General features: G+C 38.7%; 1 protein-coding gene across 6 annotated transcripts in view; it reads right to left on the bottom strand.

Moving 5' to 3' along the window:
• Positions 1-19,765, bottom strand: part of PSD3 (pleckstrin and Sec7 domain containing 3) — a 551,931-nt gene that overhangs the window by 385,487 nt on the left and 146,679 nt on the right. The window contains exon 1 of one of the 6 annotated variants that reach the window (XM_057537138.1): positions 10,550-10,652. The exons of the other annotated variants lie outside the window; for them this stretch is intronic. Coding sequence (XP_057393121.1) covers positions 10,550-10,640 — 91 coding nt within the window. The 5' untranslated portion in view covers positions 10,641-10,652. Of the gene's footprint in view, positions 1-10,549; positions 10,653-19,765 lie in introns of those variants that run through there. 6 annotated transcript variants of the gene reach the window in all.

The raw sequence follows: 19,765 nt of genomic DNA, 5'->3' as shown, positions 1-19,765 counted from the left end.
TTTAAGCTTTTGTTTTCTCTTCCTTAATAATTCAGGCGACTTTAATTTCCTCCGTAGTTTAAAAGCTATAAATTGTTAAAATGCAATGAAAGAAAAAAGTATACAATCCAAAAGCATGGGCTTTTTTCTTTAACTTAGTAAAAGAGCTTAAAATTGTTAGAGAAGTACTTAGGTCACAGTGGGAAATATTTCCTATAGTTGTTATAATGCTTTTATCTAAGTTAGAGTATGCCTTTACAAAAACATGAGGATCATAGAATATAAAACTGCAAAAGTCAAAGGAATCAAAGAATTAATTTGGCTACCTAACATAATTAGCAAGAAAACAGGCTCAAAGGAATGATGTACTTGCCAACATGACACAACAAATAAAAACCAGAGCTTATCTATTCTACCTCTACTAAGCTTTACATCCCTCCCCTGCCCTCCACCTTTATTGGTAGTGAGATACCCTAGTATGTGTCTTCAATCTTTTCCCTGAAATTTAAAAAATCTTCTGAAATGGTTATCCAATGTCCAACCTCATTTCCTACTTCATTTTATATACAGTAATCTTCCTAAAACAAAAACTTCTGTTGCTCTCAGTAGTTCTGCACTGCCTACAGAATAAAGTCTAAAGTTCAAGCCCCTTCATCCAGGAGTTAGGAGCCATAATCCAGTCCCAATCTATCTTTCCCATCTACTCTCTCCTTCTGTCACTCAACTCCCTTTTCAAATGTGTTATACCATTGCTTCTCTAACTGAAGGATGGAGCAGCACATGAATACTCTAAAAAGGTTCTAATAAATACCAGAAATTAAGTTAACACTCTGAGCTTTTTACTCCTTTGCCTATGCTCCATCTCTTTCCTGCATATGACATACTTTTTCTTCTCACCTCTACATAATCAGATTACTTTCAACTTTCAAGATCTAACTCAAATCTCCTCTCCTTAATTAAGTCTTCCCTTAATCACCAGCCCTTGCAAGAAGACACCTCCTTACTAATGTCAAGAGAATTTTATCTCTGTATTACATCTAGCACACACACATGAAATAAATTAACATGATTTTTAGCTCATATTTTAAAGCCTCAAAAGGCTACAATTTTTAACCTATCATGAAGTGCTCTAAGAAAACTGTCCAAAGTAACCACTGAAGCCAAATATATATTTAACATCACAACATACTACCATGAAACCCATTCAACAAAAGGAAGAAAAGTTAAACTTTATCATTTAAGAACCCACTTTGTTCTAACAGTTTAAATTGCCATCTATAAAACAACCACTAAAATAAACACCAGCACACTGGCCCAAAGAAAAGTGAACACAAAGAAATCAAGAAAAGGGACATGAAAGAAATCAAATAATTTCTCCACCCCAGGCCTAATACTTTTCATTAAGATGTACCGGCATTAACTGTGTGCAAACGCCTGTGATGTCTTGATACAACAACTTGGCATCTGGTCAAAGACAGAGAGATAAAGGGAGAGGGCAGGGCGCAACCCCACGTGGCAGGTAGCTTTACTATTCCAACCAGTTCTCTGCTCTGAGTTTACTGTTCCAATAAGTACTAGTCTAATCAGTTTTATTTACTGTTTAACTAAATAAGGAGTGGCATCAACCAGGGGAAGTAAATGTTCTAAGAGGCTAAGTGACATGACCAAGGTAAATGAAATGATGTTCAGCAAGGTATTTTAGAAGAATTAGAAGTCAGAACTAGATTCCTGGTCTTTTTGTTTCTCAGGAGTAAATTCCTAAGGAAAACTAAGAGGCACCTGAATTGTCAGACTGTCATTTCTAATAGCATAATAAAGAACAAAAAAATCTTCTAGTTGTAGGTTCTGGGTAGAAATAGCCTTAAATGTCATGTGACTCTTGATCAGAGCACTTGTCACAGAACTCAGCATAACATCAAATCTTTCCTTCCAAATAAGGCACCCCTTTGTTAAATACACCGCGGTTTATTTTTGCTGTTTGCATTTGTCACCACGTGAACTGTCTTTAACAACAAATAAAACTTCATAAAATATTAATCTTGACCTTATTTGGAATTTCTGATTTCTTCCTTATGTTTAAAAATTAGAGCTATTTAGGCTAGGGTGATTTAAAGAAAGACCAAATTCCTCTTTCACGTTAAGACTTTTTTCTGCTCCCTTTTAAAACAAGGCCATTGATACTTCCCACTGAATGACCATCATTTCCAAAATTCATTCAGCAAACATTTATTAATTACCTGTTACGTACTTAACCTATGGGATTCAAAACTAAACATTGCTAGAGCATGAAAAGTCTATTTAGCATGTTAGAAAGCTCATACTGGCCATGTTTGAAGGATGTACAGGGAGAAAGTACGAGCACAAACAGAGCCTACAACAGGCGACAGCGCAGGCGAGGTGAGTGCTTGAGGCAGGACAAAGGCAAATGGACAGAACAAAGGTGCCAAAGGCTACTCCCTCTCAGACTCCACACCCATTACCACCTCCTGCCTCATCCTGCCGGCCCTCTCTAATTTCAACATGCTGTCCCAAGGGCCTTGCTCAGCCTGTGCCGGCTGCTGTGGGCTCTTAGAGCTCACTTGTTAAAGCTTTTCCTTTGCCTTCTGTCAGTCTACATCTATTACTAATGTAAGAATCCAGCTGAAAACTGAAACAGCTATTTCTCCTCTAGAAAGTCTTACTGAATTAGGGGACTTCCCTGGTGGCACAGTGGTTAAGAATCCGCCTGCCAGTGCAGGGGACACGGGTTCGCTCCCTGGTCCGGGAAGATCCCACATGCCGCGGAGCAACTAAGCCCACGTGCTGCAACTACTGAAGCCCACGAGCCTACCGCCCGTGCTCCGCAACAAGAGAAGCCACCGCAATGAGAAGCCCGCGCGCACCACAAAGAAGAGTAGTCCCTGCTCGCCACAACTAGAGAAAGCCCCCACGCAGCAACGAAGACCCAACGTAGTCAAAGAAAAAAAAAAAAAAGTCTTACTGAATTAGTCCTGCCCAAATCTGGTCTCATATCTGTGACAATGGGATTTGCTAAGTATTAAAAAAAGAACTTTAGCACTTACCTAAATATAAACCACACACTAGTAGAATCTGAATTAATAAGAGTTTTTACAGCTTTCCTGCATTTATTTTTCCCCCTTAAAGAAATTAAAATGTAGCGTAAAGTGTATAGGAGGGAAGCGGGGGGAGAGAGAAGAAGAGCTTTTTCACACTCATGTGAAATATATATACTTTGGGGGTGGGGTATCTATTTACATTCCCTTTTCTACCAGGAGTCATATCTGCTGCTTTGTGTATTTGGTCAGATTCGCAACAAATTATTTCCTCTTGTTTAGTAAAGATGCTTTTCCTGTGATGCACAAAACCCACTGATTATTTTTTAAAGACTTTTTCCTTTTGATTTAATATATTGAGAAAGAAATGGGATACTTTTTTTTTTAAGAATTTTTTTTAAAATTATTTATTTATTTATTTATTTATTTATGGCTGTGTTGGGTCCTCGTTTCTGCGCGAGGGCCCTCTCCAGTTGCGGCAAGTGGGGACCACTCCTCATCGCGGTGCGCGGGCCTCTCATTATCGCGGCCTCTCTTGTTGCGGAGCACAGGCTCCAGACGCGCAGGCTCAGTAATTGTGGCTCATGGGCCCAGTCGCTCCGCGGCATGTGGGATCCTCGCAGACCAGGGCTCGAACCCATGTCCCCTGCATTGGCAGGCAGATTCTCAACCACTGCGCCACCAGGGAAGCCCCGAATGGGATACTTTTGAAAGTTAACAAGACCAATTTCAGGAGTGCTTTGGGTTGTGTATTAAATAGCCATCCATTTCTGGAACACAGATACGGGACTGTAATAAAATGAAATGCAACAGAAAAAATTTCTTCTACATCAAACTAAAAAGCTTCTGCACAGGAAAGGAAATCATCAAGAAAATGAAAAGGTAACCTACTGAATGGGAATAAATATTTGCAAATCACATATCTGATAAGGAGTTCATATCCAAAATATATAAAGAACTCACATAACTTAGTAGCAAAAAAAAATCTGATTTAAAAATGAGCAGGAAAAAAAATAAAATAAAAAATAAGTAAAATTGAGCAGGAGATCGGAATGGACAGTTTTCCAAAGAAAACATACAACGGCCAACAGCTACATGCAAAGATGCTCAACATCACTAATCATCAGGGAAATGCACACAATAATCATGATTTGAACCAACTCCAGATAACCTTATGGTCCCAGTCTCCCCATGTTTTCCTGTCACAAATGATTCTTATTTGCCCTGGCTTAATCCAAACCTCTGCTTTTTACTATTCCTGATATAAATGAATAAAGATCACCCCAAAAAGCCAAAAAAATAAAAAATAAAAAATAAAACCACAGTAAGATATCACCTCACACCTGTTAGGATGGTTATTAGCAAAATGATAAGAAATAAAAAGTATTGGTAAGGATGTGAAGAAAAGAGAACCCTAGTACACTGTTGATGGAACGTAAATTAGTGCAACCTCCAGCATGTGGAGGTTCCTCAAAAAATTAAAAATAGAACTACCAAACGATGCAGCAATTCCACTTATGGGTATTTACCTGAAGAAAACAAAAACACTAATTTGAAAAGATATCTGCACCCCTATGTTCACTGCAGCATTATTTACAATAGTCAAGATATGGAAACAACCTAAGTGCCCACTGATGGATGAACGGATAAAGAAACTGTGGTATATATATATATATTATATATAGTATATATAATGGGATATTATTCAGCCATAGAAAAGAATGAAATCTTGCCATTTGCAACAATATGATTGGACCTTGAGGACATTATGCTAAATGAAATAAGTCAGAGGAAGACACATACTTAATGGTCCCACTTACATGTGGAATCTTACAAAAAAAAAAAAAGCTCACAGATACAGAGGAGAGACTGAAAGTTGTCAGAAGGTTGGGGTGGGGGGGTGAAACGGGTAAAGTGGTTCAAAAGGTACACACTTCCAGCTATAAAATAATCATGGGGATGTAATATACAGCACGGGGACCACAGTTAATAATACTGTCTTGCATATTTGAAAGTTGATAAGAGAGTAGATCTTAAAAGTCTTCATCACAAGAAAAAAAATTTTTGTAACTATGTATGGTGATGGACTTAGTGTGGTGATCATTTCACAACATATACAATAATGAATCATTATATTGTACACCTGAAACTAATATAATATTGTATGTCAATTATACCTCAAAAAAAAATTCTCAAAATCATGGAGAAACAAGCCTGCTCCAAAAGATGAGCTTCAGAAAAACCGTGGCCCTTCTAAGACTGACCCTGCTTGAGGCCCAGTAAATGAAATGGATTTCTTTCTACTCTGGGTAGCAAACTCCTTAAAAGAAAATGGCTGAAGAAAAAAAAAAAAAGAAGAAGAAGAAGAAAAAGAACTATTTGGCAAGTCTTCTGCAGACTTGGTCCCAGCTTCACAGTAGAAATGTGAAGTAAAGAAGTTTATCATGAGGGATTCTGAGCAACTGGATGTAGGTTTCCCAAAAGACTATGGGGGCCATGTCCATGAAACCACAATTACAAATCATACACACATTCCCTAGGAACTAGGCCCAGTCATTTTTAGGAAAAGATTCTTTGTTTGTTTTGTCTTATTTTGTGTTGTTGCCACTAGAATATAAACTCCAAAAGAAAATCACTTTGTCTGATTTCTTTACCATTATATCCCCAGAGCCCAGAATAACAGTACCGAGCAAAATGGATATATCTGTTGAATCAATGAATGAATGAAGAATGTCCTATAACCAACAGGATACCATTTAATAGAACCTCAAAAGAGAAACAGAAAGAAGCCTCCCAAAACCCAAGCAAAATACTACACGTCAATGCCACCTAAGTTCTGTCCCCTACTCCCAAGTACAGGCTGAATAGAATGCTGGAAACATTGGGGGGCGGGGGAGCAGGGTCGTCCTTCCTAACAAGGAGCTTGCAATCCAGCACCTCCATCTGCATATATTGTCTCTTGCAGACAAAGTTTAAGCAGCGGTAAAGTTAAGTGGGGACAATCTTGGCCACAGTTCTAGAATTCACCATGACCCTACATGGGCTATTACCACTAAACATAAATTTCTCAATTGTTTATCTTACCCTCTAAATGCTATGTTGCCCTATATGGTAGCCACAGCCACATCTAACTACTTAAATTTAAATTAATTAAAATTAAATAAAACTGAAAATCCAGTGCTCAATACCATATGTAGCTAGTGGCTACCATATTGCACCACAGAGATAGAGAACATTTTTCCATGCTCACAGAGAAGTCTATTTGAAAGCACTGCCGTAGAACCTTCCTACTCAAAATGTGGCCAGGGGACAGCAGCATAGGTATCACCCAGGAGTCTGTTCAAAATGCAGACTCAACTACCATCTCAGACCTTCCTAATCAGAATCTGTATTTCTAAAAAGAACCCCAGGTAATCTGTATACACTTTAAAATATGGAAGTACTTCTCCAGAGAACTACAACAATATATAGAAGTTGTTCTGACTACATTTAAATGGTTACTTTTTTATTCTGAAAGATAATCTTAAGAGTTCCTACCTCCTAACTGAAAGGTCCAAGTGTTCAATCAAGTAAACAACAGGTAAGGAAAACATGCAGCCTCTCCTTCCAATCAAGAGAAAGCCTTGTGCATTCTGGTCTGGGTTTGCCATCTAGCTGATCCAGGATCCTTTCAGCAGAGGAAGAGAACCACCTCGACTGTGATGGGACCTGTCTTTAGTTTATAGCTCACAGTGAATTTCTCTCACAGTGAATGGTCAATGACTCTACCTTTATGCAAAAGACCATAAAGTCCTAAAAAAACACCTACAAATGTAAAACTGAGCATTAGTAAATGCCTGTACATTAACATCTGTACATAGCCTTAAAGAAATTACATTGTAGCTTAAAAGAAAGAAGCTGAGGGAAAGGTAAGGTTTTTCTGTTTTTAAAAACTGGGATATTTTCCCAGACTTTCAAGGTTCATGTCATTGGATATATCACTTGTAAAATAAAAATGCACGGGCAAATTCACTCTCTTGTGGCACTTTCAAGACAGCACTATTTTTTATAAGTACAGTTGAGCACATTTTCAATCCTTTATGAATCATGGCTAACCCAGCCACTAGAAGTCGGTTTCTCTCCTTTCCTTGTAGGTTGTTCGTAAATGCAGTAATGTCCTTGGTGCTCTCTGTTCCCTAATGAATATCAGTTACCAAACATATTAAAACTTATATAATCAGTTAGTGTGATAAAAGAACTATAAATTCTTAAGTTATTTCAACACTGGAAAACTTACAGAAACAACCTTAAAGACACACTGCCCCTGACCTGTCAGGAAGGAATTCAATCCCATTGACAGAAAGGTGCCTGATAGTCCCCTTTAGTCTGAAATTTCATAAATCAATAAAAAAAAATTGAAGACAAAGGTCCAATTTACAAAGCAACATAAAATGTAAGCCTTGCAGAGTAAAAAATCTCAAATACATTTTATCTATAAGTAATCATAATCCTTAACTGTGAATAACAAAGATCAATGTTTCTAAGTCTAATAATCAATAAACCCCTCCAGTATCACAGTGATGCATGCATGGTTTCGATTTGCAGTGCAGTAGAAAAAGTCTTATTAAAAAAAAAAAAACCAAACAGGAGAATAATCCATTTTTACTAAGCAATAGAAAATATATTTAGTATGATAAAAGTGACATAAAATGAGTATGAGTAATGATAATTTGCTAAATGAGTAATCTAAGTACATTATATTTTGGTACACACTCTTCACTCTAGTAACAGTCCCACTTTGGAGACGGCTACAGTATGTAGTTGAGGATGCTGGCTGTTACCTGGTCACTAATAACTCTCTAAAAGCACAGATGTTTAAGGTATTTGTATGCTACAAAACCCAGGAAAAGGTCTGCCAACCACTACACAAGCTATTAGCATGTGCACACGAGTAGAGACAGTTCTATTAATTGGACACTCTTTCCCCAAGTGATTAATAGTTACAGCTGTGCTCATCACAAACTAAATTTCACATACTAATGATTCAGAACCCAATTTTTCTCCTTCAATTATAGTCCCTGGGGAAATGAGACTAGCTTTCCATTCCAGTCAACTGCAGAGGAGCTCTGTGAGCTGGGCGCAGCAGTGCACAACACACGGAAGGTAAGACAAGCGTGCTAAGGAGCAGCCCAGCGACCTTAACCCCAGGTCTCTGCCGGCGTGCAGAGACCTGGCACTCGTCAGGAGGAGAAATTCTAAGCTGCAAGAGCTGAATTTAGACCTATCTTTAAAATCACTGTTTTTAAAAGCTGGTTGCCTTTTCTCAATCAGAAGGATTCTCCACTTTGATCTATCATCCACTCTCATTTGTTTCTTATGATATCCACACTTTGTGCTTCTCCTTCCGGTCTTAGCGCTTCTGATCATCACTGCTCCTCTGATTTCATCCATTCTATCCTTTTTCTATTTCTTCCTGTTAGGAATCCACACTTTTAAAAACCCAATTTTATGTTTTAATTTTTTCCAGCTTTATTGAGATGTAATCGATATATAACATTGTGTAGGTTCAGGGTATACAACGTGTTGATTTGATAAACTTAACAGATTGAAAAATGATCACCACTATAGCTTTAGCTAACACCTCTGTCACATCACACAATTACCACTTCTTTTTTGTGGTGAAAACATTTAAGATCTACTCTCTTAGCAGCTTCAAAGTACATCATACAATATTATTACCAATAATCACGATGCTTTACATCAGAGCCCCAGAACTTATTCATCTTGTAACTGTAAGTTTGTACCCTTGACCAGCATCTCCCCATTTTCCCCACCCTGACAGCCCCTTGTCACCACTTTACTCTCTGAAAACCCAGTTTTTAAATTTCTCTGATCTTCACTGATTTTTTTTGTTTTCACTTTATTTTTAAAAGCAAAAGTTTAAGCTTTTAAACAACTCCACAGTCTTGTTTATAGCAGGCTCTCTTCTGCTAAAGTTAACACAGATGTGGTAGTATTAATATAAATTCTTATATATTTTATTAAATATTTTAATATTTTAAAATTGAAATATTAAGGAAACTTAATACTTAAGAAGTTGAAATTCAAAACACTATACAACTCTTTTTTAAAACATCACAAATGCCAAGCGGCTGGAGTGCCTAGCAGTGATGATCCACTACAGCTGTGGACTTCCCTAAACCGCTGTGAGCCAAGACAGGTGTCAAGTGCAGTGGAAAACAACAGCTCCACTCAGCCTCCAGCCTGTCACAAGCCTCAGCTGATCCATATTTGCATTCAGTAGTTTTCATGCTCAATAAGTGAGCCACAGTTTTGCTAAGGATTGATTCAGGCTGCAAATTGGCATGAGCAATAATTCCAAGCATCTCTGAAAATGCAAATTTCACCGAAGTCAAGTTCCCTGGTGAGAGAGAAATAAATCTTGAATTACTCTAAAAGTGACACTTTCAACAGATAAGAAAAACACACCCCCATGTGTAAACTGAGGAAAAATAAGCCTCCAGCAGAGACCACCTCAGCCTCAAGGACAGCGCTCATGGAGCGGCTGTGGTGCTGCCTGGGGCTAGCCAAGCTCTCCTCCAGAGACTCTGGCAGAGCAGGGGGAAAGCAGTCTGAGCTCTTTAAGAGAAACTCCTCCCCATTCCCATCCAGTGCCACAATATGATGTCTTTCTAAAACTACAGGGGTAGCTGGTTTTCTCTTTCTTTCTATATAATACATCAGAAACAGGGAGAAACAGGATGATAGAATTCTGTGTTCCCAGGAAAGCCGTTTGAACGACAACAACAAAAAACAATGAAAGGAAATAAAATTACAGGTAAGAATAATATTCTGTTTTCTATTTAAAAATAAAAATTTTGAAAAATCCAATGTCAGATGCTAAAATAAACATTCCACGTTAAAGCCAGGGGAGGTTCTGGGCAACAGCACTCGGAGGGCAGGTGGTGTCTTTCTGGTGGCTGGGGAATTAAAGAACGGCTGGCGTGGGCACCCCGGATAAATGCAGTATGTGCTTCTCTAGTCAGGATTCAGCAAAACCTCATCCAGCCCCAGCAGTCTACTACTGGGATGGTCAAAAGACAAGACTAGTAAGCAAAAGCAGTCAATAATACAGACGGATCATTTTACAGCAGCATTTCACAAAAGATAGATATATAAAAATATATTTGCCTGCACAGACCTACAAATAGAGGTTACTCACAGAGATTACTGTAGCTCCAGCAGTTACCCATTGATCATAGAAAATGCCCAGTTCATCAGCTTAACGCTTGAGAAAAGTTAGCTAGAAAAGAAGCTGGCTAATTCAAAATCTGCCGTGCTAGTAACTGGAAGCAAATGAGTTTCAGATTTCCTGGCAGCCCCTGTGGCCCTGCAATGCACAGGGTGATGTCCACGGAAGCGCTCTGAGCACCAGGAGCCCGGCTGAGCGAGCTGCCGCCTCTCCCTGTGTCACAAAGGCACAGCAGCCTGCCCTCACGCTCCCGTCTGCCTCTGCGCTCTCCACCTTGGTAGCTTACCGAAACAACCACGGTAGGGCCTTTCTATATTTGTGAAAACTACTTCCAAGGAGATAATGGAGATGACGGGAGTGAGCTTTAATGTAACCATTTCCCCAGTGCAGCAGCAGGAACCCCAGCAAAGCCTCGGAGAGGACTGTACCATCCCGGGTGACATCAGAGGTGGGGCTGTCATCTCAGAATTATGCAGCATTTTCTCTGATGCAAGAAGGACACACGTGAAAGGAGATGGATGGGCTCCCTTTTAAAGGATTTAATTCTTGTGTTATTTAAACAGAAAAGGCAAAAGCAAATGTAACGTTGAACAACTCCTGTGGGAGGATCTCAATCCTGCTTTCCCGGTCCTCATCTCGTGGCTAAATGACGCTGCCAACTAAAGTCATTTTACTGACGACTGCATTACCATTCCTGCAATTAAATTCTTATTTAATGGGTAGTTGACATTACTTGGAAAATGTGACATGAAAAAATTCGAAGACATTAACATTTAGTTTTAAATATGATGACATAAACTTTTACAACACTAATGGTACCTCAGATGTATGCAACACCTTTCTACACAATCTCAATAAAAATACTAAATGTAAAAACTAATAGTTTTGTAGATGAGAAAAGTGAAGTGAAAAATAGCACAAGATGAAGAGCATAATGTAATATTGGTCATTAGTCTTAGTAATGGAGGTTAATACAAACATTGAAAATATCTCATCTTCTATAACCTTAATCTTCCAACCAGTATAAAAAGCAAAGGCCAATACAAAGCAATTGATGATTATTTTTATTCATTCCATATGCATTTACTGAGTACCTAATAGGTGTGAGATAATGTGCTGAGTTTAATTTGGAGTATACATTTCTCATAAATAATATAGCCAGAATAGACAATATTTATAAAATGCTTACTATGTGCCAGACACCACACTAAGCAGCTTTATTGTATTAACTTATCTATTCCTACCAGCAGCCCTGTGGGATAGCTACCATAATTAACCCATTTTACAGATAAAACTACTGAAACACAAAAAGTATCTGACTTGTATGAGTTCACATGGCTAAAACTGGCACAGGCAGGATTCAAATACAGGCACTAAGGCTGCAAAGTCCACCCTCTCAGTCCATAAAGCTACAGTGACTCCTGGGGGCTTCCTTGTCAAGTAAAACAATTCCAAAGGAAGAATATAATTTTCAGAATTTGGAACCACAGCAAGTCAAAAATAGCAAGAAGATTCGCCCAAATATAAGAGGATAAAGGCAGAGAGTACACCTAGAGAAAGCATACGGAGATAGTGAAAATGACACCCAGGAGAGGAATTTCAGTGCTGACTGCTCCAGGGACCTTGGGCCAATGGCTTTAAATCTTTCAGCTTTAGTTTCCTTACTTCTGAGCTATAGATTTTTAAGTTATAAAAGCATGGTTAAAGCCCACAATCTAGACTTGTAGTCTGGGCTCCATCACTTTCCAATTATGTCCCTCAAGCAAGATTTAACCTCTGAGGGGCTCAATTTTCTCATCCAAAAAAAAATGAGGAAAACAATGAGGTTGTTCTGAGAATTAAATTAACTATTCATATAAATATATAAAGCACTCATACTAGCAACTAGTATACAATAAAAGCTCGAGATTATTATTATCATTACTATAATCATCATTACTTTTAGCATTATTAGGGCATTTTTAAACTACAACTGCCAGCTTCCTCCCTTTTCAAAAACTTCTCCAAGAAGAGCTGCGATTTTTCCAGAGTTGGTAGGAAAAGCAGAAAGGACAACCTTTGCTGGTGTCATACAAACATTAACCAACCCATGAATCACCAACTCCCTGTGAGATATAAGCTGAAGTTGTTGGGTGTGCTTTCCAAGAAAGCTCCTTACAAGGGGAAGAAACTCAAATACATGAATGAGGGTGCTGAATAAAGTTACTGCGATTATAAAAAGGCTACATAACTAAGATGATCCCCTTAAATGCGTCTACCAGTGACTGTGAGGAAATGAAACTGTCTCAACCACACAACTGTCTCATTTCCAAATGTCTAGCATTTCACATCAGGCTTTAATTAACAATATCTTTGACTGACATCCTAAAACTCACCATTTTAAAAAGTAAAGCTTGAAAATAAATTTGTTACATATTCTCTAGTCTCTCATGTACACTATCTCTAAAAAATATACATACGGAAACAGCACCTGAGTCTACGACTGGGTTGGCAGTGCCATCCTGAAGTCTTTGACTGTCTGGTTTTGTTTTGTTTCTGAAATGTAATCTAATAAAGCTGCCATTATCCTTGAAAGACAGATAATAATAATATTCAGACGAGAGAACCATTAAAAAATTTACCAGCCAATATTCTGTGTATATCTCTTCTGTAAAAGATAGTTTGTTTTTCTAGAAATATCACTGACAGACTGTACCAACCAAAAAAGCTACATTTATAAATTGTACTTTTTCATTAAAATTTAAGATCTTATAAACAAAAGTATACAACAGCCAACTGCAACCAATGTTTTTTAATGAAGAAAGTATGAAATTTAAATTATAAAGTATTTTGAGTGTTAACATAAAGTTTGTATTGACTGTATCTTCTTATTTTCTCTGTTGATGCTCTGGCATTTGGGGCCTTGATCTTGGAGAGGCAGCCCCTCCCAGGGCTAGCTATTTCCTGAAGAGAGCAAAGGACTCCCCTGGGAGTACACTTCTGATGCACAAAACAACCAATCCAGAGCCACACCCCATGCATCTCCTTCCTCAGCCTCTCCCACCTAAGCCAATATTCCCCGGCTCTAAATCACCCAAGGGCCTGGCATGGGACAACTAGGAACTACCCCTATAGACTTTAACCCTTGAAATTATTCAAACTATCCAATCCTAAGCTTACGCAGGCATCTACCCTGCCTTACCCATTCCTTCCAGCAAAAAACCCATTAAAGGCTGGGCTGTGCTCTTCCCCACCCCCCTCCATCCCCATGTGGCCCTGCAGGTGTTTCTAGAGCTCTGTGAGTACAAACTTCTTTCTTCATGACAATTATTCCCACGTCTGTGTGACTTACCATACCTGATTAAAACAAATGCTAAATACAAATCTTGTAAGAAAGTTTTAAGAGAAATGAATAATTAATTATTCTTGAATAACAAAATTTCAAATCAGTAATGTATTTCTATACTTTACTGTCACTAGCACTGACAAGCTGTAGGTAATAAATTGCTATTTGATATAATGTGTTACTTCCCAAAAATTTCCAACAAAGTAATACAAACAGGCAAGCAAACTACTGTTATCCAATTTAGTACGAGATTTTAGAATTAAAAATATTTTACAAATAAAGACTGTATAATGCCAATTTTATCACAACATATGATATTTTATTATTTGCCTTTATTAATTACTAAATCCATGAGGAGACAACAAGATTATCACAAGAACTGGTAACAATAGTTCCTTATTTGAAATTTCTTTTATTGAGCAAATTTCAACAAAGAAGAAGCCAGTTTTCCTATCTCAAGTTATTTATTTTTTAATTCTGGTTCTTAGATGTTAAAAAACATACTCAGTGCCAATTTCAGGATTATAAAAATTTAGTTTTTACATATTAGTCTACTGTCTCTATTATAAGGTACATCTGAATGTTTAAGATTAACATAGAAAACAGAATCCAGGAAGACATAACATGAAAATAAATCCAAGTGAGCGGAGAGGACAGATGTGCACACCAAGACTAGAAATAATGACAGTTATGCCAGAGCTTTATACTCTGAACATCGTTTTAAAAAAAAACAAAAATTCACTTGTAACTTATAAGAAATATATACATAGCCCTCCTAGTAAGCTTGTAGGGAAACATACCTTATAAAAAGTGTGTATGTCTGAAACCTCCTGTTCAGTAAAGATATAATTAAAAATCACCTACAAACTCTCCAACTCTCCCAGGACTGCTTGGCAGGACGACCACAGTCGGGGGACCTGAGAGTCTGCACTGGTGAGGAAAGGGTGAGCCCTCTCAGGGTGCAGAACCACTGCACCTTCTCTGCGCTACAAACTGTGTGGGGAGGGCGGCGTGGAGACCTGGAGGAGGAGAGGCTGGGCAAGATGCTATTTACCTACCAGGCCTCCCTGTCACCCTCCAAGTCACTCCCCTCTGTGTTCCTGCTCCCCCACCAGCTGTGCTGACAAGGAAAGAGCAGGAAACAGACCTGCAGCAGGTCTTGTTGTCAGTCCCTGTTTACCCAGTGCTTACTACACAGCAGACACCCAATTAACTGTTTCATTTAACCCTTAAAATCTCCTAAGAAGTCAAGACCAGGTATACCTAAATATAAGGCAACCCAATGGACAAAAAGTCGTTGGCTACACTTTAAGGATGTAGCTTAAATAATCAAATAGCTTCTCATAATATTTTATGTTAATTGTGTACATATATAAAAACACATACTACATAAAACAATAAAAATACTTGCTCTTATTGACTTAATTTCAGGGAATTATCTGAGTCAAGCTTTTCACATGCAATTGTCGTTAGAATCTTTGCTACCACTACAGTCTCATTTTCAGTTATATTACATCTTGGGTTCTGCTTTAAGTTGAGATACAGCAATTTTTAAATCTGTGTGATGCTGTAGCTGGAAATTCTATCCTAATGCACAGAATCCATTCAGGGCTACACTCACTGTCTGACCTTTAAAAGTCACCTTTAAAAGCCAGTTTACAGTGACATCCAACACCTACAACTCCAGGATCATTTCTTCAGGTATAATTACTAAATGTGTGTTAAATTTGTTTTCTCCTCTTTTTTTAAACCTGTTTTAGTGATCTCTGTAAGCATCCCAACTAGAATTATCTGTAGTTATTTCAAGCTAATACGTATTCTCCAAAAGTTCTTTGTTATTCGAAAACAACCAAAGCATCCCTAATTCAGAAATGGTAAAAACTTGAATATAAAGCCACTCTTCCTTTTCTGATAATTTGGGGGTGTAGAGGATTTTTTTTAATTTTTTAAAATTTTACTGAAGTATAGTTGATTTACAATGCTGTGTTTAATTTCTTCTGTACAGCAAAGTAACTCAGTTATATGTGTATGTATTCTTTTTCACATTCTTTTCCTTTATGGTTTAACACAGGCCACTGAATATAGTTCCCTGTGCTATACAGTAGGACCTTGTTGTTTATCCATCCTATTAGCAGTTTGCATCTGCTAATCCCAAACTCCCAGTCCTTCCCTCCCCTACTCCCCTCCCCCTTGGCAACCACAAGTCTGTTCTCTACACCTGTCTGTTTTTGTTTCATAGATATGTTCATTTGTGTCGTTTTTAGATTTCACATATAAGTAATATCATATGGTATTTGTCTTTCTCTTTCTGACTTAACTTCGTTTAGTATGATAATCTCTAGGTCCATCCATGCTGCTGCAAATGGCATTATTTCATTCCTTCTTATGGCTGAGTAATATTCCATTCCATATGTACCACATCTTCTTTATCCATTCACCTGTCGATGGACATTTAGGTTGTTTCCATGTCTTAGCTATTGTAAATAGTGCTGCTATGAACATAGGAGTGCATGTATCTTTACAAATTATAGTTTTGTCTGGGTATATGCCCAGGAGTGGGATTGCTGGATCTACAGTAGCTCTGCTTTTAGTTTTCTGAGGAACCTCCATACTATTTTCCACAGTGGCTGCACCAATTTACATTCCCACCAACAGTGTAAGAGGGTTCTCGGGGTATAGAGAATATTAACTCTTTTTTTACAGATAAGAGCATAGAGAGAGTTTAGGCCACCTGGCCAACATACAATTAGAAGATAAGAAGGGCGAGAAACATCCCTCAGATCAAATTAAAAAAAAAAAAATAGAAGGAAAGGAATTTAGTTGGCAGCCCAAATGTGAGTGTAAGAAGAGCAGAAGGAGGGGCTTCCCTGGTGGCGCAGTGGTTGAGAATCCGCCTGCCAATGCAGGGGACACGGGTTCAAGCCCTGGTCTGTGAAGATCCCACATGCCGCGGAGCAACTGGGCCCGTGAGCCACAACTACTGAGCCTGCGTGTCTGGAGCCTGTGCTCCACAACAAGAGAGGCCACGATAGTGAGAGGCCCACGCATTGCAATGAAGAGTGGCCCCCGCTCGCCGCAACTAGAGAAAGCCCTCGCACAGAAACGAAGACCCAACACAGCCAAAAATAAATAATAAATAAATAATAAATAAATTAAAAAAAAAAAAAAAAAAGAAGAGCAGAAGGAAACAAAGCTTCTACTTCACACTGGGCTGTACTTCATTCCTGTCTTTTATTCCACCACAGTTTGGGAATTTAAACATTTTCCCCTTGTTGTGCATATTAACTTATTTACAATAATACTTATGTTATTTTTATTATATAAACCATGTAAACATCATTTATAATGAACATACAACATGCCATTTAGTAATATAATTCAGTTACTGTTGACTACTCTGGTTATTCCCAATATTATCTTAGGTAGATTCTTATATTGACAACTGGCTAATTAATATTATTCAGAATGTAATCGAACTATAAGCCCCACTGACCCAAAGGAAACCTCCACGAAGTAAATGATTTGTATCTGTTTTGTTCACTGCTGTACCCCCATATCATTGAGATACCCAGGAAGCACAAATGTCAACCTGCAAAGTCAGGTTAAGATGGCATAAAACTCAGGTTGCATGTAACAGGCAAGGAGAATTTCTATGGTCAGTCGGGAAACTGCCATCCTCATGTATGGGGCCTGGGATGGAATCAGAACCCGAGGGTGCAAGGATAGCACTGGAGGAGAAAGAATGCTCCAGAGTCTTGGGCTAAAGGGGAGACCATACGCAAAGGTAAAACTTGAAAGCAAATTCTAGGAGGAACTGAACCTTCCCCAAAGTAGAAAAGTCAATAATTATCCAAACGACATTTAAGTGGGCAACTGAAGTAGCCAGAGGGCCCTAGGATCTGTACTCATCAAGCCGATTTCTGGCTAGCCTTTAGTTAAATTAGGATTATAATTCTCTCTCCTATAAACTCCTTTATTTATTTGCCGTTTCTTTTTATTTTCTTTCTTTCAGTAAGAGATTCTGTTCATAAATTCTCACCTTGTATCAATCTATGCTACAGTAAAATGTAACGTTCCACCCCTTGGCAGGGAAGCAGGACCACATGGACTCTAGATCCAGCCCTAAGAGCAGAGCGCAGGCCCGTCAGTCAAGGGATGGAAGGGTAGGAATTTCTTCTACAATCCCTCTCGTCCACTGGCTCGTGTGGCAATATGCTACCCTAGTCGTTGTTCTATCACTTCTGCCATTCTGCTGTTTCCCCGGCTTCTTGCATTTCTTCTGCCCTTAAATTATAGGTTGTCCCAAAAATTGATTAGTTCTCACCTCACTGCTATTCCCACTCTGTATTCTTCACCTTCTAAAATGCAAGAGCTTGGAAGAAACATCTATCACCCAACAGACAAACTGGTGTTGTGGCAAAAGTATTCTAAATGAGTTAATACACATAAAATACTTAAAACAGTGCCCAGCACTTAGGGAACAGTCAGTAAGATCTAGCTGATGTCACTACTACTACTACTGGGAATCGGCCTTTGTTCCATTACTTACCATGTGATTGGGACAAGTAATTTTGCCTTCCTGAGCCTCAGCTTTCACCTATTACTTTAAAAAATCTCACTAAAAGTCAACTTTTCCAGCCTTTCGTACTCACTAAAATAAAAATTTACAATTAATTTTCAACATAATTTGAACAATTAATTACTGTAGGCAAACAAGATGTTTACCTCACAGGGCTGTTGTAAGATTAAACTGAGAACATTGCCTGAAAAGTTAACTGAAAACTACAAAATTGTATTTGAAAGGAAGGCTCTACCCTGATCATTCCAGGTGCCCAGATCTGACATCTGCCCTGAGCTTCAGTCAACCTCACACTTCCATTGACTGGAAGTGCTCATCAGATGGAGACTACAATACAGGAAAAGGGAAAGATGTCAAGAATTTAGTTAAATCAGAAGAAAATGTAATTGGCCAGACCAGACCTCTGAGGCAAGTGTCTAGAGTTGGACTGGGATGACAGAACAAGGAGAAAAAACAAAGTAACTCTAGACCAGTTTGTATCCTTTAATTAGAAGCCTGAAGAAAGCCAAACAAAAAATAAATCTTACCAAGTTAAAGGTGTCAAGGCTACATTCCGATCTGTGCTGGCAAAAGAACCACCCAACTTATGATAATGACAACATAGTAAGAAAAAAATACAAAGTAAACCACAGCCAGAAGCAGCTCACATACAGTCTAATTAGCTCACCTCTGGTGGAGGTCTCAGGAGTCTAGAAGGGATGTGTGTCTCAGGCTAAGAGTGGAAGGGAAGATTCTGAGTTTTGTCTGAAGAACTAACTTGAGCCAACATGCTCAAGAGAGCCTCTGGGAACTGCCCCGTGCTTCTCCCACAGACAGTGATCAAGTCGCTGGCATTTACAAGCCATGTGCTACACATCCACATTATTTCACCATGCAACCCACCGCCGTCACTCTTGGAAGGCACTACCAGGAAGAAGAAAAACTGGACTAAGGAAACAGATTCTCTCTTTCCTGGGACCCTGTAGGGGGTGGTTCTGAGCAATTAAGGGCAGCCTGCTCTCTGAACTGTGCCTACCATTCCCGGAAAGTTGGGTCTGGCCAGAGAAGCAGAAAAAAGCAAAGAGTCAATAACTTCTAACTACCTGACAGATGTACCGTGTTACACACTCAACATGCCAAAACCACAGTGATGAACTTCCCTATAAAACTAGCTCCTATTTCAGATGCACCACTAACCCCTCGGGTCACTTCAGTGCCATACTTTAGATCCTCATATATTCCCTCGTATCTCCCCATATCGTCTCCAAGACTATTATTATTTTCTTAAGAGTCTCACGCATCTATCCCTCCATTTACATTCTTCTTATTACTATCTCTTCCTACAGTGGATACCATCTCTTCTCTAGCGTGCTTCAGGAATTAACTACTGGTCCTAAACAGCCTACCCACCTCAACACGAATTCATACCCTCCAATGCACTCTAGGCAACTTCACTAGATTAATCTTCCTAACACACTTTTCCGGTGGCATTGTTGTTACTACTGTCTACTATATGCCTTTTCTTCCCCCAAACAAAACAAAACAGAAATTTTAAATGGATCCCCAATGCAACTAAATTAAAGCTTAATTCTTTAACTCAGGAGTCAACAGACTTTTTC

Source organism: Balaenoptera acutorostrata, chromosome 21 (assembly GCF_949987535.1).
Source record: "Balaenoptera acutorostrata chromosome 21, mBalAcu1.1, whole genome shotgun sequence".
Classification (NCBI taxonomy): domain Eukaryota; kingdom Metazoa; phylum Chordata; class Mammalia; order Artiodactyla; family Balaenopteridae; genus Balaenoptera; species Balaenoptera acutorostrata.
Note: the sequence above shows the minus strand (reverse complement) of the source record. Positions and strands in the feature narration are given on the sequence as shown.